This window comes from Odontomachus brunneus, unplaced genomic scaffold (genome assembly GCF_010583005.1).
Source record: "Odontomachus brunneus isolate Ranch 3 - 2012 unplaced genomic scaffold, Obru_v1 Obru_scaffold_007, whole genome shotgun sequence".
NCBI lineage: Eukaryota > Metazoa > Arthropoda > Insecta > Hymenoptera > Formicidae > Odontomachus > Odontomachus brunneus.
This window is the reverse complement of record NW_022639457.1, coordinates 3,023,020-3,048,645: the sequence shown is the minus strand read 5'-3', so window position 1 is coordinate 3,048,645 and position 25,626 is coordinate 3,023,020. Positions and strand designations below refer to the sequence as shown.

Genomic DNA, 25,626 nt, shown 5'->3' with positions numbered 1-25,626 from the left:
TTAAATGTCCGCTCTGCTTTCCAAAAATATACTCGGAAATACTTAAACACACGTACGTGTCGGCTTATGCAATAGGAAGATCTGCAAATCACATTCAGTTTAACTAGTAGATAATGCATACACTAAGATATTTAATTGGCTTTAAGTCGCTCTTGACGTTCTTTCACGTCGATGATGCCAAGATTAATGCACGACACGTATCCGTGTAACAAAGAAATAGCAGTCTTGACCAATGCTACTGGAGCACTCAGGCACGCGAGCAACCTGTACAAACCTATACCGGCAACTGAAAAATCAAATGCCACTTTGAGTATACATACATACATTTGTGTGGCGCGTGAAACAAAAGAGAAAGTGAGAGAAAGAAAGAAAGAGAGAGAGAGAGAGAGAGAGAGAGAGAGAGAGAGAGAGAGAGAGAGAGAGAGAGTAGAGCACGATACTCACAAATGGGTCCTTCGGTAAAGTGCAGCAGGTACAAACAGGCGTAAAAGGCTTCGTTGCCGGCGCACATGAAGAACAACACCATGCGATTCGTGTAGTACAGTCTCATGATCGGGTTCCCGGACATGTCGACGAATTTGTGGCTGGTCTTTCCTTGCAAGAGAGTCCTGTTGCAATTCGACAAGACAGAAAGCTGTAGTCGCGATATTTACTTCGGGTTCTCAGGTAGCGTTATGTTCCTTACGTGTGCAGATATATCCAGTGACAGGCTATGTCGATAGCCATGCTCAGCTGGAACCAGAAGGTGTAGGTGGGGTAGAACAGGCACAAGGTTACCGTGAGGCACATCGTGCCGACTCTATCTGTCAGCTGGTCCAAGATCGCACCGAATTTCGTGCATTGATCGTAATACCTCGCCGCATGGCCGTCTATCGCGTCCAACAGGGCACTGACAACGTAACACGTCGTGGCGATCACATAATGGGTGGGCATGAAGTAAAAGGATATTAGCGCCAGGATCACTCGGGCGAAACCTGTTGGTGTAGCAAATCATACATACATACATACAGTTATCGCGTGGATTTTCCACCTTGCCTTGATTACGTGCCTTTATCATTCGTTATCACGATTACTCAATCGATCAAAATCACTCGTAAAGTGAGATCGTGCAAAACTTGAGATGAAAGTTCTGAACATATATCTAAACCTGGGCATTGTTTTTATTTCTTTAAATACAAATATTCAAACTTTTAGCATAAAATATACGTACAAATATTGTGTGTGTGTATATATACTATATTAAAAATTTAAATATTCGTATTTAAAGACGAAAACAATAGGAGTGTTCAGTATTAGATACATGTCCGGGAATCGGTATCTGAGATGAAAGAGCGCCGGCTGCAAAATACCGAGCGAGAGTTCTATTATCGGCTGATTGACACAATGTTACATAAAGCGCGGCAATGTAGACATTTAATCAATAATAGAAGCAACCTTAAAAGTGCCGCAGATCCGGCTTGTACAATCGTCTTCGTCGTTATTGACGATATTTCGCACCGCGCGATCAAATTTTGCAGAATCATTTGGCGAAAATGAAGCGATTCCTTCCACGCACATCTCGAGATCTCGTTCGAATCAAATCTTGGCGGGCATCGCTGTGCGCTCCGCAGTCGCACTATTGCCACCACTACTACTACCACTACTACTACACGTGATCCAACGCAAAAGATTAACGCAACTGAACGACTTGTCACAGCATAATCGTGATAGCGCAGAAAACTCTACTGGACAGAACGACGTAACGCGAGGCCGGTATATGACGTATTTACCGATGATATTTGGCACGAACAAGAATATATTCTCCGTCTCGGCCATTTTGCTGCCTTCGGCGGCGAAGCTCTCCTCACGGGAATTTTCTTCCTGCGAGACAACACGAGAACGGCAGCGGTGGCGGCGGCAACGGCTAGATAAGCCAGATAGGACGACGTACTCGTATCAAGGATTATCTCGACGCGACTTGCCTATCACGAGCACTTTTGAGTCGGCTACGAATGCACACGCGATCTTCCTGTATCACACACGCACGCACGCACGCACGCACGTCCGTATGCGGGTGGTGGCGACCAGTCAATGAGAGGCATCGAACGGCGTATGCCCGCGCGAAGTCGCCTTCGAGATATATCGACCTTCGCGCACCGACGCATAATCGAAGTCAGGAGCGTAGCCTTAAAGGCTCGTCTACAGTGGAATCCGGTTACGTTTCAAACTCGCAGCGGTGATCTGTGAATCGGTCATGCGCCAAGAGATCTGGGCTCATATTCTTGAAATTTATGCGTATATTTCATTGCGCAGCCATTTTATGATACGATTACATTTATGCGAAGGAACTTGCATACGCGCAAAAATTTTAAGAATATGGGCTTCATTCGTTTTTGAAGAACTTTTCAACTGCACACTTCCTAGTGCAATAAGTTGGAATGAAAGGAAGCGTATTCTTGTTTCACTCTGACTTATTGCACTGACTTATGCAGAAGTTCTTCGGACAAGCCTGGTTTCCTTCGCGTGAACTTGTGGAAAGTTTCATCGAACTGGCTAATGAATCTTGACATTGATTACAAATTCACGTGAAGGAAATAGATATACAATCGATTCACGGATTAGCGCGACCACGACTTTGAAATGCAAATGCGACCGCGTTGTAGACGACCCTTAACTTACAGACGCTCAGGGCCGTTTCTGCTCAGCTGAGGCCCTGGGCCCTTATTCTTGAAATAGTTGCGTATACGTAAGTTTTACTGCGCAGGTTTAATCATACCATAAAATAGCTGCGCAATGAAAATTATGTGTACGCAACAATTTCAAGAATAGGGGCCCTGTTCTCTGATATTCGAATGTGCACGCCCTTTTATTCTAAGTTCTGTTTTCCATACACGAAAATAAAATTGTATAAAATTGTTTTAACTTGAGTATCAGAAAAGACTTACTTATGCTCGATTTCACCAACGTCTATTAAGTCTTAATCTGAGTTTAAGGACAACAGACTAGCACTACGTCTTTAAAACGTAACCATGACCGCATTATAGATGATTTCTTATAGCAAATTCGGCGGGTTGCCCTGATACGCACTAAAGCTTGTTCATAGACTGTTTTTATATTTAAAGTCATCTTAGACATATCTTTGAGTGCTTTTTATTCAACAAAGTAACCTGCACGGATGCTATGCAGGTCATTTTGCTAGCTAAGAAGTATTTGAAGATGCAGTTTAAGATGATCTTAAATATTAGAATGGACTATGAACGAATCTTAGGCTCATATTCTGAACCCTCTTTTATTAATAAAAGTGCCTTGAATATAGCTTCTCAGCCAATCAGGTCTCTTTTAGAGGCACTTTTAAATAAGAGAGGATTCAGAATATGGGCCTTAGCGAGCACTCAATGCTTTGGTGCAAATTCAGCCAAATTCGCTGCGATTTTCCTCCCTTGTTTTCGACTCGCTTGTGAGTAGCATGTTGATATCACGCGAAAATGTCGAATATGAATATATCGAATAAATATCGAATTCTTCTAATGCAAAAATAGAAAAAAAAAGAATTACAATATACTAGTCTTTTTAATTTTATATATTTTTCTACATATTTTTTCTTAAGCAAGAAAAATTGCTTTATTTATATGATGGCTGCCCTAGGTCAGTTCAATGCAGTTCTGCATTGATGTGAATCACACTGTACTCGCCTGTCCTAGTTCAGTTTACTTCAGTTCAATACTAGTGCAGTTTCATGCAGCGTGAAGAACAAACCTAAAATATATTTAGCTCACTCTAATTTATTGCACCAGTTCAGCTGGAACATCGACTTTAACATGGAAAATATTCGTGAATTTACTAATAGTTAAAAGACACGTATTCGATATTCTGTTCATAAGATTTTACTCGATATTTTCATATCGAATAACGATAACCATTTCAACTCGCGAGTGAACGGAGGGCGCCCCGGCCAGCGGATACGCGCCTGCCCGCCAGACGACATTTTCGGAGACCAAGCGGCTGGTCCGCGCCGTTCCTCTGCGCAAAAGCCGACCGCTTATTGTGTCGCAACGGGAAAGCGTCCGTGTACAGCAGCGCGTCCGCCACGGCTTCTCCCGGAGATACTTGTCCGCGCGCGCGAGCGGACCGCGTCGTTGAGATCGCGAGTCTTGGCTCGCGAGTGGCTCGTCCGTCGTCGACCGGGCATCCCGTCCGCGCGTCTGTGCGTAACGTATATCACCGTTCCTGAGTGAGATCCGAGCGAGATCGAAATCCGTCGGGCGGGTGTTTCGCGGGCGGACGGTGGTCTTCGCGCCGCGTCGTCGCGCGGCCCTCCAGCCTCTCGCCCGGGACTCTACTTCCTTCCGATAGCGACGCGCGCGAGTTCCGCGTCTTGCTCGAGATCATCGTCATCGTCGTCGCCGAGGCTCGAGGTGGAACAATCCAATCGTCCCCGTGAAGAAGGCGACGTTACGCGATCGATAACTCGCCGACGATCTCGGCACGCTCGGACGACAACCAATCGACGGGCACACGCGCTCGCGAAGTCGGCGACTTCAATTTGACTCTTTCTCTCTTTCTCTTTCTCGCGCGCGCGTTTGATTCTCGTCGCGAGTGAGAGTGTCCCGCGTCTCGGAGCCGTGCATATCGCGTATACGGGACAGTCATCAAGGATACTCGTGTCTGCTGGTATCTGCCATGCCGACAGTTTGAGCGTAAACCGTTGGTCGCGTCACGCCACGAATCGCGAGGCGCCGGTGGCGACGATGAGTCCGTTTGTCAAGTTTCTCCACGCGCGCGGTCGGAAGAGCAAGTAGGCGACGCGTCGTGAGCTACGCGCGCGTGTAAGTGCACGCGAGGGGGGGGAGGAAGCCGCTCACGCGGTGGTGGTGGTGGTGCCTGCTGCTGCTGTTGCTGTTGCTGTTGCTAGTGGTAGTGGTGGTGGTGCGTGAGGTGTGTATGGCTGCGGGTGTGCGCGAGTAGTGTGCGTGAATCGCGAGATTCCTTCGCGGACGGACTTCTCCTCGAGTCCGTGGTCCGCGTTGTATCCGGCCAGAGGAACGGACGCGTGCATTCGCCGTCGCTCCTGCGCGGCGGCGGCGGCCATTTTGAATTGACGTGTGCTCCAAGCGCGGCGGCGATTGTCAACGCAGAGAGAGCCGCGGGACGCCAAAATTGGACGGTTCCCCGTGTCGCGCGCGCACTGCTGCCCGCCTGCTCGAGACGAGACGTCGCTCTTCTCCACCGCGACTCCTTCGCGAGAGGGAACAAGGGAGAAGCGTTTCCCCAGGGCGTTCGTTCGTTCGTGTGCTCGCGTGCACGCACGCTCTCACGCACGCACGCGCGCGCGCGCGCCCGCGCATCGCTAACGCGTCGTCGTCGTCGACGTGCGTATGTACGTGCGTACTTAGCCATGGTGCCGCACAGCCGGGTTTTCTACATTCAAGAGGGAATGCCGATAGGCGCGACAGTGACACTCGCGGGGCCACTCGCTCCACCGGTTCCAGTAGCGCGGCTCGATAAACCTCGTCGACTCTGATACCGAGGAAATACGAAAAATCCATACTCCCCCGAGAGTTGCGAGCACTCGACATTGAACGCGCCAGAAGAGGAGAGGGAGAGAGAGAGACAGAGACAGACAGCAGCACACTACATACACACACAGAGCGGGATCCACCCGCTCGCGATGCGTCGCTCGTTCGAATTTGACATGTGACCGCGACAGTTGCGTTTACGTAAGTTGCCTCCCGTCTGAACGGACGCTCGCTCCGTCGTGTTCGCGGCTCGAGGAGACACGCTCGTGCTTCTGCTCCGTGAGGATCTTCCTTCGCGTACGCGCGATATTCCCCGAGCAAGTGACGGACAACGCCAAACGTTGCGTCGCGAACGCGATCGATGACTCCGCGGGACAGCTGTGTGCGCGAGTTGACAGTCCATTCGAGGAGCTAACCTCAAATCTCAGCGAGCGAGCGAGCCTCTGTTGTCGAGAACTGTCGTCCGAGTATCGTCACCGAGGAGACGACGTGATTGGACACCAACCGGTCCTCTTCTGTACGGTAGCTGAAGAAACGGCGAGATTCCTTGAATTCGCGAGGAGTCTCGTGACTAATCGTCAACGGTGAGCGACCATTTTCGGAGCCATTTCGTCGTTCTCGTCCGCGAGGATCTTTCGTGAGAATCGCGTTGCACCGATCTCATGTGTCATCCTAGATTACGGATTTCTCGTGCTTTTCTAGATCGGCTATTCCTAGATCAGCAAGACTTGTCTTTTTCTAGGTTAGGTACTCTTAGATCAGCAACTCGCTGTCTTTTTCTAAGTTAATATCCAAATTGGCAGTTGACTTTTCCAAATTGACGAAACGTAACCGTGTTCTTTCAAGTAGCGAATCTTACATTGGCTATTTGTTTCTTTTTTTTTTTTTTAGGTCAACATCTAGATCAGAGTGACAGGCTGTCCTTTAGATTAATCTCCACTAAACTAGTAACTTTCGTCCTTCTCTAGATCAGCCAATCCTAGATTAGCGACCGTTTTCCTCTGTCCTGATCTATGTCGATACCTAGTTCAACGACGGACCGTCCTTTTCTAAGTTGCAATCCTACGTAGAACCGAACGGAAAAGAAGGAAGACAGTGTTCAGTCGAGGGTAGGGACTGTAGCGTCCCGTATTGGCATCGGTGCAACCGGTTCGTCTTCGTTGTCACCCGCTGATTCGATACGCTTGTCATCGACACACCGGGGCATATCGATGATGTGAAGCGCGCTTGTCCGACTGTGAGTTGCCAGCGCAGCGTAGCGGGTCGTCAATGCGGCACGGATCGCCGACAAATACGCGAATGGTGCTCCCGGGGCACGGTGGCCCTTGAGGGATCAGGATAAAGAGAGAAAAGAAGAGAAAGGGAGAGAGAGAGAGAGAGAGATGTCGAGGAGGGAGCCATGAGCACGGCGGACACCGCGCTGTCAATTTCAATCAAGATGGCCCCAGGGCCGGAACACCGCCAGGAACCGGTAGCTCCTGACAAAATCGCCGAGAGCGATCGTGCCGCCGCTACCGCCGACGTTGTCGTCGACGCGGAGAACAACGTCAGCACCACGACTGGCAACAACAACAATAACAACAACAACAACAACGCAGCCTCTGTCGCCGCTCCTGTTCCCGTTCCCGCCGCAGCCGCTGCCGCTGCCGCCGCCGCAGCCGCCGCCGCCGCCGCCGCCGCCGCCGCCGCCGCCGTTGTCGTTGTCGTTGCGGAACAAAGTTCGAACATCGAGATCGCCCCGGCTAATTCTGCCGCTGGCGCCGATCCGACCAACCAAAGCTCACCGCCAAGCAACGCCGTTGACAGTAAACAGGTGAGCAGACGATCGAGTCGCCGGAGAGACGCGAGTCGCAGAGAGTCGCGTCGACGAGAGCTGATCTGCTTGAGAGTCAAAGTTGCCGCAGATATCTTATAAATCAGAGTATCGCGTCACATGTACACGCATACGTATACATACATACACATACGCACGCACACGCACAAAGGCCGTTGCGAGTTATTTAAATTATGTCGAGGCTCTCCTCTGTGAGAGACTGAGTCGGCTGATCGTGAGAAATAGCCGCCAAGTTTCGCGCAAATCGTACCGGTTGACACGCTGGACGGCGACTTGTTATCTCATTTAACGGTTCCGCCCTCCACTCACCGGCCGAGCACGAAAAGTCACCGCATTTAATTGATATGCGAGTCTTAATTAAACCGGTCAGGTGCTTGATTGATCTCGCTTTCGGCTCGCACGACTGTGGACGTTGTTATCTATCTTCTGAAAACGCGATTCAGCTCTCACGTATCGTCGCGCGACGATGATTAGTGAAAAGTGCACGTCAATAAATTAGATCGTCTGTCGTCACTAGTGTCTTCTTCTAAGATGGAACGTTTCAGCTTTCCTCGTGTTCCAGCTTCTCTCTGCTTTGAAAAGAAAAAAATGCTAGTGACGAGATACACCGATGTATTATTAAATGCTTACAAAAGTTCGTATGATAGTTCGTGTGAAAGCCATTTTTATTGATCAATAACAATGAGATGACATATGATATTAATAAGTATTATAGTACGATAAATATTAAGTATGATAATCAAAGTATTGGCCGTTGCTATCGATAACCTCTTGCCATCTTTCGGGCAATAGTTTGATCCTGCGCCGATGAGATGACTCATCTTTTGAAACAATTCATCGATCCATTTTCGCACTTCCTCAACATTTCGGAGCCGTGTATCAGATGGCCCGTATCGCTCTGAATAGATGAAAATCAGATGGGGTGATGTCTGAAGAGTACGCTGGGTGCGACTTCTCAATTCTAAGGAGTTCTCCAACTCGGACAACGTCTCTTTAGTCGCAACGGCAACATACTGCCTGGCGTTGTGAAGCAGGATGATTCTGCGTCCATTCGCGGCTATTTTTTTCAACGCGGAACGTTTGTCTTTCATCTTCTTTTGGCATCTTTCCCATTGTTTTCAAATGACAGAATACTGTTGATTCATCAACTCCAAGCTGCCCCGCAAGCTCTTTTAATGCTTGTGACGATTTTTCGTTGAGCAATACTTTCAATTCATTGTTCTTTATCTCGTTTAGACGATCAAAGCGTGACTTATCGTTGACATTGTAATCACCAGTTCTTAACCTTTCAAACGATTTTTCACAGACAATAACGAACACAATATTCTCTCCATAGGTCTCAAATCAGTCTCTTGGTTGTTGCGACAGTTTCACCTCGATTAAAGTGGTAAAGCATGCAATGGCGAAGATGAACTTTATCTGCTTCCATCCTCAATTGCATTAATATCTATTTCTACCAACTTTGATTAACTTAACCGGCTAGTTATTCCGATGAATTGACCAATCGCATCTGTCAATTCTGACTAACGAGAAATGCGATTGATCAATTCCATTGGAATAATCAGCCAGTTAAGTTAACCAAAGTTGGTAGAAACGGACAAAATGCAACGTTTTGTTCGGAACTATGAATTGTCGACCATCAATTTTCATGGCTAACCTTTAAAAATTAAAAAGCCACTGAAGCTTGAAGGGAAACAATTATTAAGTCGCTGTTACAGCCATCTACTTGTGACCTTACGAACTTTTACGAGCATCTAACAATTTAATTTATCAAACAGCAACATGATCAGGTACCGATACGTGTGCTTATTTCTCTGCATTTGAGCGTAAGTCACGATTAGATATTTTAACGACTCTTTGTCAGTCTCTGAATACATTGCGGAGCAACGTAATCATTTTTTTCTGTAACAACTCGCACGGTTGTATCTTGCTATTTGAGGACACGCTTCGTTACTCTCCTGAAATGGCCGTGCTGGTCCTCGATAGAGCGAGGACGTGTCGCACAAACGTCCCCGATACGCCCCCTTTGGACGTTCGATCGGCTCGTGCGATTTCTTTCGTGCAATTAAGCGACACAGCCGATCGCGAACAAACGCGGGTCGGCGCCGATCTGGTACTTCTGATTTACCGTCGTTGTGTAATAAGAAGAACGAGGATACTCTCGCCGGCTCTCAGACTCTGTGTTATGCCGAATTTAGAGGAAATCAATAGGGAGGGTCAAGCAGCTGAGTTACGGCAGTCGAATTAGAATGAAATGTTCGAGTCGAGAAACAAATGCTCTGTGCTTTGCAGATCAACTGGCTGCACTCTAGCTTGCGCTAGTTCTCTTTCTCTCTATTTTAGATCAAGTCGCAGCTGTATACGGATTCCTCTTTATGTTCCCAAAGTATGCACCAGTTCAACTACAAAGAACAGGCTCAAAGACACGACTTTTACACGTGGTGTCCCAATACCCGCAATCCGCGTGCGTATAGGAGTAGTAAGTGTTTCGTCGTGTTCTTTCTCTCTCTCTCCCCCCTCCCTGGCGTCTTATTTATAAAACTACATCCACGCTCGCGACAGTGCTCCTCTATACCGCGTTATTCATCCGTTTTATCCTTTAGTCATATCCATCTTCCGATTTGTCGCCTCCTGTAGTTATTATCTCGTCGTCTCGGCGATGTTGCGTTTATCTCCGATTCCCTGTATCTTCGTAACTGCTTTCACATTTCCTTGCTTATTCTTCTCTGACTCAAGTGTCAGCTGCTCGATTATTATGTATATTTTATTAGGTCATTAGGCGGTTGCACCTGAAAACAAAATCCTATCGCGTTCTATCGCGTGCGAAGTAATCGCGCTCGCTGCTCGATTTCCTTCACACCCAAGTTCAACGTTACGTGTATGTATATGTTCTTGCGCGTCTATTTGTTCTATTATTATTATGATTATTATTATTATTACGCGAAATCTCTCGTTATCGCACGCGATACTCGCGGAGCATACTCTATTATCTCTCGTCGGAGGAAGGTGAGCGAGCGTGCAATTCACTGACTTGCATCTCTGGCGTCGTCGCGCTGACACCTCGTTAGCGGTGAGAGAATCTCAGGGACGTGTTCGAGAAGAATACGCGATTGACAGACGTAACCTACGGAACGTCTAATATCGTCGTCGCGATGCGCGTACACGCATACACTCGTCGGAGAACTCGTGACGATTTAGCGTGGAACTCCGTATACGGCGCGAGCGACCGTTCAGCGACGTCGTCCAGAGGCATCATCCTCCTTCGGCGAGGAGAGGTCGAAGCCGTTATAATTTCGATGAGTCCGGATCTTTAGTACTTACGGTTGCACCGGCGAAAGCACGAAAAGACAGTCGTCGCCGCGTTTATCGCCATCGGTGGAAATCAGCGTGTTTTCCCGTGTCTCAGCGGCGGGTCCCAATTCCCGACATCTGATTCGAGTAACTCAAACCGCCTGTGTGTTCTCTTTTTTCTCTCCTTTCGTCGATTTCGTCGGGAGTAAATGTTCAAAAAATGTAGCATCGTAACTTTTGTAATTTTCAACGACTTTGATTCGCATACTCACATGCATACGAGGCTGCTTTAACACCTTTCACTTGCGTGCTTAATTTCTGCATAAAATAAGAAGTTTTCAGTAGACCCGTACAAATTAATCAGCAGTAAAAGTTCGAAGAAAGACCCCTTTCAAAGTTTGAGATAAAGCACAGAACCTCGATTGTTAACTGCTTTAATGCTCTGATTGACAAAATCATATCGTTGAGCTTGTCTTAATGCTTTGGTATCGTGAAACATCGTCGTGTCTTCAACGAGGAAATAATTTGCTGAAAAGGGAAATCGCTTGTTTTCAGCATTTTTGACTATTTTCCAGCATTACTTTCAAGAAAACTATTGGATGTGGTAACTTTAGCTTTTACATACGTATTTGTACATTTTTAAGAAAAAGTATGTAGATTTATTTGAAGTTCTATTGTGTCAAAAATTTTCCAGTTTCACATCTGACCTGAGAGATCCCTTGCTAAAGAAACGGTGACCATAAATTATTGGATCACAGTTGGTACCTGAAACGAACTATTTATCATCGCCGTCCAACATGTAATCATTTGGAAGAGCGTGGAAGGATATCTCTCTAGTGAAAAGACATTTAAAACCTTAAAAGAGATCTTTCTTCTTTTCGAACTTTTACTGGTCAATTTTTACGGCTCTGTTGAAAATGCTTAACTATTAATACGTATTGAAACTCTGTTTAAAAAAAAGTCAAGGGAAAAAATCAATTTTTTAACAAGTAGATAAAAGAGTTCCCTCGTTAGAAGGGAATGTTTCTCGACTTTTATGTCTTTGAAAATGAAAGCTTCATGCGATATTGGTTTCCGTTCGTCTAAAGCGATAAGATTTGAAAAGTGAACATCCGTACCGGAAAAATGTACGAAAGGTTCGAGATCTTACCTTACTGTGAGATCCATTAAGCGCGGAAACAATTCGATGTGGCTAGTCGGCGATTGTAACTGATTGATTCTGTCTATCGATGTGCGTCTAAAAAGTGCAAATGGCATCATAACATATATCGTTTTTTCCTAACACTTCGCACAAAATTAACATATCCGAGACGCGTTCCTTCGAGGAGAGTCCTTGCACCTTTGACATTGACTTGAGCGATATTCAACGAGTCATCCTATGCATCCATCTAAGTACATACCGCGTCATTGATACCTTCCAATTTATATACTTCTGAGCGCACTATGTTTAGGTACCCGCACGTCATGATTCAGAGTTTACGTTTGACAGCTGTGAGAATGTCTCGCGCGCACGTGAACGATCTAAACATAAGATTAAAAGATAAGTATAATGTATTACACGATATTCTAAATTAACCAATATATACCAATATATCGGAGATATCAATGCTGTGTACACTGACAAAAAAAGAGTAATTTCAGATCTTTCGATCAGCAAACATGACAAGGTCGAACACACATACGCGCACATACGTATACGCATTTTCGTGTTGAACGCATTGTGATTAGATATTGCTGTATTATCATATATATAGGTGATAAAGAAAAGTATTTTTGTATATCATTTATAAATAACAATCATTGCGCACTAATGTCTGAATACAACGGCGCCCTCTGCCGCTTGTACATTAAGTCAAACTGAACAAAAAAGTTCTCTACCATTTTGCAACATGACTACATAGATTTTTAGTTATTAATTAAAGAATATTTGTGCATTATCGCGTTCAATCATATAACAGTTTTCTTTCATTAATTACAAAAAAATCTACGTGGTTATTTGCAAAATGATTAAGGACTTTTTTATTCAGTTTGACTTAATGTATAAGCACGCGACAGCACACATCGCCACTACAGCTCATATCGTGATTATTCATCAATCTTCTTTAATATCTCGAGATTTATTGCGAATATCGCAAAATGGTATGGGACTTTTATATTCACCTCAATCTCTTCCTACGTTGTGGAGACAAATCTAGGACTTAGAAAAATGCTAAGACGAAACTAGGAAATTTTAATAATGCCATGTGTAGACACGGTGCGGTTTGATCCAGAAATATCTAACCCGTACATAGAAGTTAACAGACATTTTGTATATTGGTAAAACGACGCTGAACGTTGAACTGTAGTTACGGTATTAGATTCACAATTCGTAAAAGAAAAAGACGAGAACGTCAGAATTTCAGAGATTGTGTACTCGATAACCAGAGGTTACGCAAGTGCGAGTGTGTTGTAACAGGTTATTATTCTTGCAAGAGATTCCTGACACAATCCGCAAGAGATTTTTTTCCCCAGGATCTTGTATGCTTTAAAAAATTGGCAGATTCTCGTGTGGAATTCTTTTGCAAGATTTAAGCAGGCACACCTTAGAAAATTAGACGTTCAAGTGATCGTCGGAAAGAAACCTTATTGAGAAAAAAAATCACTCCTTTTGTCGTAAGCTCGATAAGAGAAAGAGAAAGAGAAAGCTCACGCTCATTGTCGCATCTCGCATTTATTGTCCAATACATCAACAGATTCCCGGGCTTAGATAACATTGAGTCGTGATCTTCCAAACACGAGCTACGAATATGCGCTACCGTAAACATAAACATTCCGGTTCTTGCATGACAAGTAAGATTTCAATATCGCCACGGACGAGTGAAAATTATCTGCTACACGCGCGCTCCCTTGCGCAAAGATAAAAACGAGTGAGACCATAGGTATATTTTCGCGCGTTTGTCGCGTCAGAAACTAACCTTACCATAATCACATTGATTTTTGACCCCTGACCCAGAAATTGAAACATATTTGCCCTTTGTGTTCGTTTCATTCTCATCGGAACGTTTTGCGGACACCGAATATTGCGACGAGAGTCACGGAGTAGATAGGGATAGATAGATAAATAGAAAGAAAGAGAGAGAGAGAAAGGTTGGAAGAGAAAGAGAATGAGAAAGCATAGAAGGTAGAGAGAGAAGGAGAAAGAGTAAAATAGAGGAGAAAGCAAGGAAGAAAGAGAGAAAGGAAGAGAGCAGAATGGAAGGGAGGATTATGTTAGGAATAGCATATCAGAGGGCACCACTTGCTCCGTCGACTCTGCACGTTCTGGGCTTGCTCTGTGATTTCAGTCCAATAGTGGCAGCCATGCTAGTGACAGTGTTCTACACCCGCTTGTCGTTTTAGCTTTCAAAAATCGGGACACACTTGCCGCATCGCTGACACTTCTTCGTTGCGTGTCGACGAGCGAACGATATCGTGTTCGAGACGTGAGAGTTTTGACGCATCCCGCGACACGCGTTGTTGATTCGTTTGTACACGAAGAAACAGTAACGACGGCCGTGTACGGCCCACGAAGAAGAAACGGTAGTGCGAAGAAGAGGAAGAGCTCGAGAGACTGTGTGGTCTGAGAGCGACCCGGCCTGCGGTCCTCTAAAAATATAAATTCCGTGTCAGCACTGAGACTAGCGAATTTTTTTCCACCGCCTCTCGTAAGTCAACCCTGATATCTCTCTCTCGCTCTCGATGTCTCTTTCTCTTTCCTTCTTTCTCTCTATCTCCCTCTGTCTCTGTCTTGCTCGTGTCTTAATTAGCTAATCGCGAGAACGCTATCGATCTCTCACGGATGGCATCGAACTCTTTGTACCACCGTCCTCGACGTCGATTCACTATGTGATCTCTCGCTTCTATGCCCACTCGTCATTTGTCGACCTTTGCTCTCGTCCCTTTCGTCCAGCCGGACAATTCCTCCCCGAGAGGAATTATAGACTTGTTGACGATTTTCGGCGATACAGTGTCCGCGTGAACTCGTTACGAGACCGTGTATCCTCGTTATCCCGTGGTTTCTTCTCTAACCTCTTTGTCTTTCTCTCTCCGTCTCTCTCTCTCTCTTTTCTCTCTCTTTCTCGCTCTCTCGCTCGCTCTTGTTCGCCGTCTTCCCCCGCCCTATGTGTCCACCCTATATATCTCTTTTCCCTTTTCAATCTGCCTTATCTATCTCTTTGACACTCAAGTTTCTAGCACGAGTAAGCATAATTCGCGTTTCGAGACACTTTAGCGAAACTGTGTTTCTTACATCTCAAAGTACAATTGTTACCCGATAGTGCAATTGTAATTCGACACTCAACGTTGTTTTGCTGATACCTTTCCTTCCGGTTTAAACGTTTTCGTGTCGAGCATATCATGCCTAGATATTAGATACGTGGAAGTATCGTTTTATCGGTTAATTTGATATTGTGCAGTTTGCGATTTATCTCTCTTAACCTCTAAATTTATCTCTTCACCTACTGATGTCAAGACTGTCAGCTGTGAGTCAAAATGCACGAATATAGAGACATATTTGGTTCCGAAATGTATAGGCACGTGTTCGATTCGAAAATATCTAAACGGAAACTGCAAAACGTGATGAGATGTGAATGAATGGTGAAGCAATAATGGTGTTTGACACGATATCGACGATTCTCGTCTATTAACCTGTCATTTTTTCCAACACTGTCATCGTACAGATCCAAATGTGTCTACAATTTATTTCATCCAATTATTCGTGTGGCACAAGAATGCGTTATTCATTGATTGTATGTAAAATGTTGAAAGTAAAGGTTAAGTAAAGATAAATGGGATTACTTTACACTGAATTGTATATGTGAAATAATTTGAAGGTTTGCAGTATTAGAGAGATGCTAAGCATATCTCTTTCTGTTTTTCTTTTTATTTATTTCTACACTATGCATTTCATGTGGTTGCTGTAAGCCTTAAACTGAATAAGGAAAGCTTCAATTTTATTCTATGAGTCTATCTATACCTGCATTTATCCACAAGTTGTGAACTAGTTCCTACTGTGATATAAAATTGTAATAGTATAATGATGCAATGATGCAATGTAAGATGCAAAATTATGTGAAGAAAGATGTCTCGTGTGTCTTTCGATAAACTTTCTGCATATCTTAGATTTTATCAGTAATATTATAGTATTTTAGATATGATCGTTAGTCACATAAATAAGTCACATTAAAAAATATTCTTATCAGAAATCAATATCTTACTTTATTTACTGTAACCTCTTATACATTTTGAGATTATAACATATATATATATATATATATATATATATATATATATATATATATATATTACGGTAACATACATGGTGCAATTTCTGCAATATTGCATAAATGACGTAATTTTCTCAGTTGTTTTCATTTTTAGGAGGAACCAGCCACTCTGTCTGCGTTAAATGAGGGTGAACTACGTGCTTTGCTGGACGAAGCTATAACATATAAGTGTCCAAAAGATAGAGAAGGGAAATCTAATCTTTTTAAGGTATTTATAGAATGTTTTAAGTTATATATGAAATAAGAAAAACAAACAAACTCACTGATGTTACAGTTTAGATATACAACATATATGCTTTTCAGGAACTTTTACAAGAAGCAGAAGCAGACGAGACTGAGGAAGGACGTAGGGTGATATCCAATTCGCGCTGTCTGCCTGGCTCAAATCGCAGAAGACATAAACGAGAATCTGTATCCGAACGTTTGACACACGGAGGATCGTTACAAAATTTAGCACAACCCATTGCTTCAGAATTTGATAGCAGTTTCGCTTATCTGACATCTGGCTCATGTCACACTTATGGTAGCAGTAGGAGGAAGAATAAAAAATACACAGGACCCAGTGTCTCCGCTAGACAAAGAGAAGGTGGATCATTACCGTCGAATGTAAACGCATCGCATAGCCTTGCTTCTTTGGCCAACTTGGACCTAATATTTGACAAAAAGGTACTTATATAATTGTTGCTTTTGAACGTTCATTTCGTTATAGATAATACATACGTATTTTTGATAGAAATTTTACTTAGTGATAAATACAATTTCGATAAGAGATTTTAGGAACAATTTATACATAAGGAATTTTATCTGTTTGCAAAGAAGGGTTTCTACGAGGAGCGACCAGTATACGATTGGACCAATAAAGAGAAATCCAAATCTCTGGACAAACCATCATATACTAGTACAAAGAAGGAAGACAAGGAGAAAGACAAGAAGGACTCGAAACGGGACACCGTTAGTTCAGGCGAGACGGAATCTGAGACACGGGAGAAAAGAGTTAGCAAAGGAAAGTACGGAACAAATGAGATGCTGGATTCCGATAATCCACCCCCGGAATATAAATCGGACTACATGGTGATCGATTTAGGTGATGTTGAGGTAAAGTATATAATTTATATCAATACATAGATTATATAATCTTAATAGAATTGTTTTTATCATAATGTTACGTTTCAAAGATTAGTGAAAATATGTTGTATTTTTATAGAGCACAGATTTTTACGTAAAAGCTAAAATATAACGCATAAACGTGTTATTCTTCCTGTACAGCAGGTAGGTGCTATCAGTGAGAGGAATATCGGATCTACAGCGAGCGGAGTTCAAAGACCTCGCTCTTTAGACACTGAGACCGACGAAGGAACTGAAATGAAAATTATTGAGCCACGTAGACCTGTCCAGTATATTACACGGGCGACCTTCGACATAACGCAGACTCCTGTGGACACCACTATAGAGTTTCCTATTCGTGAACACAAACAGGAAAAATCGAAGATATCTGTTAATGGTACCGAGGTGACGGGAGCTCTGTCGTTTCAACCGCATAACAGCGTAAAATGCGGTATAGCTTCCAATAGTTCTAGCAGTAGCCAGGGTAGTAAGGTCGTACCAAGTTTGTGCTCCGTAATGCCATCATCTTGGCAGACGCAGAATATAACAATGGGTAAGATTACATATTAATATATCATCAGTATCAAAATTACAAATCTGCAAACACATTGTGAGAAAACCACACTTTAAATTTTACTGCTATCATGATTCAGATTAGAAGAGGCGTCCTTTAGAAAAAGCCAAAAGTGGAATCTTTGCAAGAGATTGCGGATTTGTAATTTTGGCACATAATGCACGAATATAGTTTGACAAGAATAAATTTATAAGTAAAATCCAGTAATTTTATAATTCACGTCGAAGGTCATCGTTACAATAATGATATCGAGACTTTGGTCAATTTCATCGAAAATAATAACTCCAAGAGCAAGAAAGGTAAAACTGGCAATCCCGTTAGGGTAAAAATCAGCTCTGGCACATAACCGAGAACCAGAGAAAAGAATACGAAGAGGGAACAATTACCTTCGATTTTTGTGTAGCATCAACATCTTTCTCTCTTTCTCTGTATATATTTCTGCATACGATTTATGAGATATTATGAGATATATTACATATTTGAGGAAATATTTTGCAATGACTAAATGAATATATTATATAATGTATATACATCTTCTCAGTAGTCAAAGTTAATAAAAGTTATTTTTTGTAAACTAAAGTACATGGATTGTACACAGAAGGCCCCAGGTATGCAACGCAGCACATTACAATGAAGGACCCATCAGCGTCAGGAGAAAAGAAATCCTTGGACGAAAATGGAAATTCCTTACAGACATATAATGGCGAGCGAAAGAAGCCTCGGAGAAAACATACTCAAGAGCACAATGTGAAAGTTTACAATTCCGAGAACGTCGAAGGTCATCGTTACGATAATGATATCGAAACTTTGGTCAATTTCATCGAAAATAATAACTCCAAGAGCAAGAAAGGTAAAACTGGCAATCCCGTTAGGGTAAAAGCCAGCTCTGGCACAAAACCGAGAACCAGAGAGAAGGATACGAAAAGGGAACAATTACCTTCGAAGCTTCAGAAGTCCAACTCTTTGGAAGAAATTTCGAAAACTAAACTGGAGGACTTGACTACAGAAAAGAGCGTTAGTTCTAGCGGTGCCAGTAGCATATCCAGTCAACATGGCAAGTTGCAATTAATATGCTGTTTGCAATCTATTATTAATATATATTCAATGCCATTCATATTTTAAATTTATATATACAGATTGAGTAGTGAAAAATGCTGCTGCTATTTAACAAATTTGTTTCTTTAACTTGGTATAATTTAATGATTATATTGAGTTTTTACATTGTTTTTTACATATCATTTCTGACATCATGTTTTACATTATACGTTTTCTTACATCATTTTTGCAATCGTAGGTACGATAAATGTGGCCTTGCGACGTGCAAAACAGAAGAGCACTGGAGACGCGACAGTTGACAGTCGAGGTGATAGACGATCCTGGGGTACAGAGGAGGGTCAGTCGATATATTGCAACGATACGGGAGATGATTACACGAACCGTCGTAATTCTAACAAGAAGACGAATTCAGAACAGGAGCACGAGACGGAATTCTTGGTGGTCACGAAAAAAAAGAAGAGCAAGAAGCAGAGAAGAAGCTCGAGTGGTAGTAGAGCACAAAACCTGGCAACATCGGGTTCGTACCTTCAGAATTCCAGAGGTTTCTCTAATGAATACAGAACACCGGTTTCTCCTGAGCTCCGAAGAAAATCAGCAAGCAGCATGCCTCCAAGGTAATTACGAAATATTGAACTAAACATAAAACCTCACATACTAATAACGATTCAACTTTGAAATTTTGTTGATTAAATTAATTCCAAATGTTGTTCTCAAACTCTTGACTGATCTTTCTCTTTCTCCTTAGTCAAATTTACAAATTGGCATAAATTATTTCAGTAATACGTAAGAGATTGACTGTCAATCTATCACTGAAAATCAATTCTATCAGTTAAAAATGTTGCGATTATATTTAAATAAATATTGGAAATGTCTTTTTTGCAGCGACAAGTCGGACAGTAGTGATCTCGATTCAGTGCATTCGTTACCGGTTACGTCGAACACTACGAAGCACAATTTGTCCAAAGTCGCAACGTCATCTGGCGGTACGCCGCAAGCGAGTTACGCGGATATAGCGCGCATGGCTACTATCAACATGTCGCATAATTCGGTCCTGAACATGTCTGCGATCGTGCCGAGCATGCTAAACTCAGCGTCGTGGCCCAGTGTTCCACCCAAGACCCCCTCGGAACCGGATAAAATACCCCAGGACTACTATCCAAGTCTGGACGAGATACAGCATTCGGAGAAGAAAGTGCGGCAACAAAACTCGACCAGCACGAATAACGCGGCGGCGAGCTTGACTCTCGCTTTCGAAAAGCCGCTCTCACCGACTCTGACGAAGGGCAAGAACTCGTCGGACGGAAAGAAAGCCGAGGCCCAGGAGGAGGCCATTAACAAAAACATCCAAGTGTTTAAGTATGTGCAGGATATTGAGAAGATGCACGAAAGCCTGTCACAAGAACAGAAGCACTCTACTTCCGGTAGTCACGGTGTAAATCCCAACGAGACTACTATGACAACTAGTCCTGCGACAACAAATTTCACGACGCCCAGATTAAACAACAGCACAGTGACGCATTACAGTCCGATTGATCCTGATACTAACATAAATTGCACCGTCAATAGTAGTAAGGATTCTGTCGTACACGTAAGAGCCAACAATCCTCGTTCTCGCAGGACTTATGTACATAGTAATCCGAATATACAAACTCAGGGATCGTATGAGGAGCAGCATGTCAAGAAGACCGCATGCCTTTTCCACGACGAAGCGGTTAAAAAGTCACACAACACTGACGCTCCGCAGCCAGAAAGCAAGGCTAATAATCCGACCAGTTCATCGCCCGATGCGAACGCGGACACGCAAAAAACGAAGACGACCGCAAAATTCGTGCAAGAGTTGCAGAATACAGAAGAAGCCGATGACATCAGCAAGACGGCTCGGCGGAACAGCGACCCGAAACCAACGACGAGAGTTGCGAAAGAGTATCAGAACACCGCGATGAAGCACGACGTCGCGAAGGTTGCTGTTATTGTCTGTGGCCAGTCGCAAAATTCGAAGCAGGACAATCAACGCGAGGCCGAGAATAAGAAAACGAGGTCGCAGAACACGACGCATCCCGACAAGGAGCAGTCGCAGAGGCCGTCGGAGGCGCAGCAGACGAAGAACTCCACTCCCAGACCGGCGGTAATTCTCCTGGACGAGGCTTCGTCGGATATCGCCAAAAACAGCAATCTGCCGACGGAGCTGACGTTCGGCTTCGAGATAAACGAGCAGCTACTGCTGTCGGAGGATTCCGTCAACGAGGAGACGCCGCCACCTCCGACTCCCGCTCTCTTCACGCCCGCCATGCCGCCGCTCATCAACAAGCCGCCGCCTAACTTCACGGAGAGGAGCCCGCCGGCTGCTGTGTTCGAGAAACCTGTTAGATACGACAAGTTCTCGTCCAATTATCACATGCAACAGCCGTCGAATACTCATGTCACACCGCCGCCGCCGCCATCTGTTCATCCGGTCATGATGCCGCCGTTGCCGTATATGAGCTATCCCACGAGATTTCCGCCACCCACGTACATGCCGCCACCGCCGCCACCTCCACCTGGAATCGTGGAAAAGTTTCATCAGCCCAAGGAGGACTTCTCCATGCTCTATGTAGCGCCGGAGGAGGAGCTCAACGTGCAAACGTACAACCACGATAAAATCGTAACGTTTGTCGGCTTAGGTAAAATAATCAATCTCTCTCTCACTCTCTCTCTCTCTCTCTCTAGTCGTTCACAGTTTTTGTCATTCTGTATTTAATTCTACGTTCGTTTTTCTTTTGTGTTAACAGCGTGGGACGCGGTTATGAGGGAGATACCGATTACTTCGAGCGGCCGCATACAGTTCTATAGTGGACAGTGAAGTGTATGTTCTCGACGCACTGATTAAAATAACAGGCAATAACAGTTCTTTTGTACTGGTAAAAAAACTACTTCCATTACAAATAGATAATTCGATGAGTCCTGCCGACGACACGAAACCAAGTACTCTACCTGTGTTGCGCAATTGCTACGGTCGAGCGCGGATTTAAGGAATAATCTTTCACTTGGAGAACCATCTGTTTTACTTCATTCGAGTCGTATGCTAAGTCAGTGCGAAATTAGTGAAGCCGAACGGCGCGAAGTGTGCCTCAAGAGATAATAATAGCGATGTACATATAATCAGTCACTAAAAAAAAGAAAAAAAAACTAGAGAAAGGACGGAGGAAGAGGACGAAGTGTATATGTACCCAGCATGTACATTGTGCTTGCGTGAATCTTTCACGATGACAATGGTATCGTAAAAAAATTTCAGTATTGACAATTAGCGACGTTTTCGGACTGAAAACGAAAGTGGCGAGACTTTCTCTCCGAGAGACTATGTATCCTGTCTCTTAAAACGAAGGGAACTTGCAGTGTTCGAGTCACGCGTGTATATACGTTAAGTATCCGTATAAAATTTTCGAGAAATTTGTCTTTAAAACTTATGTATCAGTGTACGAAGTTTCAGACGAGATGAAGTTTGAAGTGCTTCGGAGATACAAAGAGAGAAAGAGATATACGAACTTGCGATACAACCAGGACTACCGTGAAGCGGGTTTGTCGAAGGAAGTAAGCTCGCGCACTGACACTGGTGTCTCCTGGTGCCTTTAGACTTGCGAATCTTTAGGCTGATTGGAGGAACCTGCTGAAAAAATTGAAATTTCACGTGTAATCGTGAGATTTGTGTGAGATAACGCTAAACACTTATAAATTTGTTGCGAACTCTGTGAGCTGGGGACAATCTTAATTGAGACACTGTGAGAAGAAGATTTACATACCAGCCGGGTGAGTCTCTGTCGAAATACAAAAGTCAAAATATACAGATATTGGAAGTTAGATGTACTTTATTCGACGCAGTGTAATGCAAGTTAAGATGTGCGAATGTGTGTCGGCGAGATATGATGAATGTAAATGCGCGATTGAACATGTGTATAATATATTAAGATAGCGTGGTTGACTTTTAAGAACTTCTCAGAGTGGCTACTTCTTCCAGCTGTGGCAGTCGAATAGTTAAAACGAAAAAGAAAAAAAAAAGAAAAAGTCATTAACTGGGTTTTGAAAATATCGCGCTCAAAGTCTGGTCAAATGACAGTGAGATAGGATGCGAGTGTGTCGAAAAACGTTAAATTTTTACACAGACCTGCTTATTTAATAAATAACTAATAATTATTCGTAATGATAATTATATAAGAAGATACCTGCTTGTGATCATAAAGAATACGACGGTGTGAATGTGTGTAATTCATGTAGACATTCTTCTATCGCGTGATGGTAACGAGATCGCTGTTCGATCGTAATTAAATATACGCGTCACACAAATATCTTGTTAGGGGGTTCGGAACGGAAGTTAATATTCCAAATTCAATGCATTTCATGAAGTAACACGAATACTGATACCGTGACTCCACGTGTGCTATGCCTGCATACACGGAACATGTTCGCTTCATGTTTAAACGGTGATTATTTAAAGTTTAACAAAAGAATCTGTTAATCTAAAAATCAACAAATTTCATATACTTATACACATATATATTTTAAACTGCCTCGCGCACGCTTACATGTTGTCTTCTACAATATACATGTCCGTTACTTCTTTATTATTCCAAGATTTTGTGAGGAAAAAATTAACAGTTCACTGGTAACTGAGTTTTCGACGCGTAAGGACCGCGTTGGTCCACGATAGATAATGTGTCGCAGGTAAACGTAAGGTCCGAATAGCTGGCGCGGTTGATTTTTCATTTGACTCGCCGACAGTTCTGCCACGCTTACCGTGACCTGTAATGGACCTGTCTGTAGACCAGACGTTGTCCTGACAACTGCACAAATATAATCCACGTGCATTATATTAATAATGTGTATTGTTTGCTCATTAAATGTAACTCGATTTTTATAGGACTTTACGCGCGAGATTCCTAGTTCCTAAGTTCACGTTTTCACTTCTCGTATGTATCTTACAAACGATAATCTACCAGTTTCGCAGACGCGCGGTTTTGCATTTTTCGAGGCGTTATTTACAGGCGTAAAAAGAAGGGAGGAGGGGGGCAAAGACCGTCACTATTTCAACGATTGTAGATGAAGCGATACATGCCGGTGGATTTTGATCTTTTAAATTCGTTGTGGAAGAGTACAAGAAAAAAAAGAGAAAGGAACCAATATTTAAATGTATCTCTTGAATCCTATGCCTGTAAATGCCTAAAAATTGAGCCTAAGAGATATCGCGTGTAACATCGCTTTTAACTACTATAGTACACGGCTTTTAAACGTAAGAAATATGAATTCTATGACCTCAGGCCGGCACACGGTCTGCGCGTGTATTGTTGCTCCAAATACGGATTAAAATACTATTAAGTGTTCATTCTTTTACGTTTAAACTAGCCTTAGTTACGTTTGAACTCGTTTTCGTGATAACTGTTTCGTATTACCGAAGCAGGAACGTAAAAGTATAATTCTATACTTGGAATAATTGCTCTCACATTGTGAAACGTGTTATTCTTTATTACGAGAATAATGTTCGAACAGCGATCTCTTGCAACGAAAGAAAGAGTGAGTGAGTACGACGCAGAAACTTATCGCCTTTATAGGTAATGATAAAATAAATTATCATAGATAAGTTTCGTATATATAATATATATATATATGTATGTATGTATACATATGTACGTATATGCATATATGTGTGTATATGTATATGTATATATATATGTGAAAGCATGAGAGTGTACTGTCTATTTAGTATTAATGCGAATTAATTATTACTCATGAATTAGAATTGATAAAGTTTGTTATATATCGTTTTTCCTTTTCTTTTCGAGATATCAAAATTGTGTAAAAGAGGGAAGAGAGGATATCGCGCTCTGTTGATACTTTTTATTTTGTCCAGTAAATAGGAGCAAACCAGCTGGGAGTACAGCTTTCGAATAACGAAGAAATTGAGATGTTTAATTATATGATGGAAGCATTATAGGATGCATATCGGAGAGTAACTCGAAAAAAAATATAATCGTATCGCCACTGGCAGAAATCCGTTATGGACATGACGAAGAATATGATAACGAAACGTTTCTTTTTTTTTTGTTTGCTTTTCTTTTTTCCTTTTTTAAGCAATTCCGTGGGACATAAGTCGGGCATTATATTGATCTACTGGACATTACGTATACTTTTAGTTATTGCTTTTTTTCAATGCAAAGTTTTACTTTTAACTCGATCGCCGATATCGAAGTTGCATTCCGAAACTTAATGGTTTTATTTCACTTACATTTTGGACCACGACAGTTCTCTTATGCTCGTTTTGCTTTTTTCATGTATACACGGTCTCTTTCCTTACACAACGTTCTAACAGTGTTGAGTTTCCTTTTTTTTTTTTATATGTACACTGTCATTTTTTTTATACATACACGAGACTATAAATTACATTTATGACGGCATTGTACATCTTCGCAAAAAGTCGTATTACTTTGACTGAATCACCGATGGATTTGCGTTGTTTCTGAACGGATGATTACTTTTTTTGAGCTATTTTAATCCGATATGCAAGAAACTATTCAAAACAGTCAGGTGCTCCGCTCGCCTTAAAGTAACAGACTGCAGTCTCAGCCTGTGCCATTGACCGGTTCAAATGGCTAAGTTATAGGAGTTCGCGAAGAGTAGTGCAAATGTACTTGTGCAGACAAAAAAAGAAAGAAAGATTAAGCGAGAAGTAAGGCGTAAAAAAGGAGGAAGAGATAGGACCATTAACAGTGTATATAACGAGTGCATGGGAGGCAGCTACGTTAACCTGTGTGAATCGCATACGGAATATACATAACTACATAACGATGTCATTCGATGGACAGTGAGAAACATTGCGTGGACATTGGCTGCGCCAGCCCAGGACACTTGTTTCTCCGACTTGCGCATAACAAGGATTGTTAATAAAACAATAATAACGCAACTCTGAGAAACGACGAAACATGTAAAAACGAAGGAAAAGCG

General features: G+C 43.0%; 2 protein-coding genes and 1 long non-coding RNA gene across 11 annotated transcripts in view; 1 reads left to right on the top strand and 2 right to left on the bottom strand.

The window, feature by feature from the left end:
- The window catches only part of LOC116854013 (CDP-diacylglycerol--inositol 3-phosphatidyltransferase), a 3,047-nt gene extending 940 nt beyond the window's left edge, over positions 1–2,107 (bottom strand). The window contains exons 1-4 of the mRNA XM_032835449.1: positions 1,770–2,107; positions 686–974; positions 445–608; positions 7–286 (exon numbers count right to left, since the gene is read on the bottom strand). Of these exons, the coding sequence (XP_032691340.1) occupies positions 132–286; positions 445–608; positions 686–974; positions 1,770–1,815 (654 nt within the window). The 5' untranslated portion in view covers positions 1,816–2,107 and the 3' untranslated portion in view covers positions 7–131. The remainder of the gene's footprint in view (positions 1–6; positions 287–444; positions 609–685; positions 975–1,769) is intronic.
- The window catches only part of LOC116854009 (probable serine/threonine-protein kinase nek3), a 27,822-nt gene that overhangs the window by 1,866 nt on the left and 330 nt on the right, over positions 1–25,626 (top strand). The window contains exons 1-10 of one of the 9 annotated variants that reach the window (XM_032835440.1): positions 3,984–6,079; positions 6,387–7,308; positions 16,018–16,131; positions 16,227–16,589; positions 16,740–17,018; positions 17,193–17,580; positions 18,182–18,655; positions 18,896–19,271; positions 19,540–21,317; positions 21,426–25,626. The exon at positions 21,426–25,626 is cut by the window's right edge and continues 330 nt beyond it. In XM_032835440.1, coding sequence (XP_032691331.1) covers positions 6,895–7,308; positions 16,018–16,131; positions 16,227–16,589; positions 16,740–17,018; positions 17,193–17,580; positions 18,182–18,655; positions 18,896–19,271; positions 19,540–21,317; positions 21,426–21,496 — 4,257 coding nt within the window. In that variant the 5' untranslated portion in view covers positions 3,984–6,079; positions 6,387–6,894 and the 3' untranslated portion in view covers positions 21,497–25,626. Of the gene's footprint in view, positions 1–3,983; positions 6,080–6,386; positions 7,309–14,371; positions 14,838–16,017; positions 16,132–16,226; positions 16,590–16,739; positions 17,019–17,189; positions 17,581–18,181; positions 18,656–18,895; positions 19,272–19,539; positions 21,318–21,425 lie in introns of those variants that run through there. The other 8 variants (XM_032835443.1, XM_032835438.1, XM_032835442.1 and 5 more) reach the window with 8 other exon arrangements.
- Positions 7,988–12,521, bottom strand: LOC116854016. Its single transcript, XR_004380064.1, has 3 exons — positions 11,771–12,521; positions 10,651–10,938; positions 7,988–10,118 (listed from the first exon to the last, which is right to left on the bottom strand). It is a non-coding gene; the product is annotated as an uncharacterized LOC116854016 (long non-coding RNA).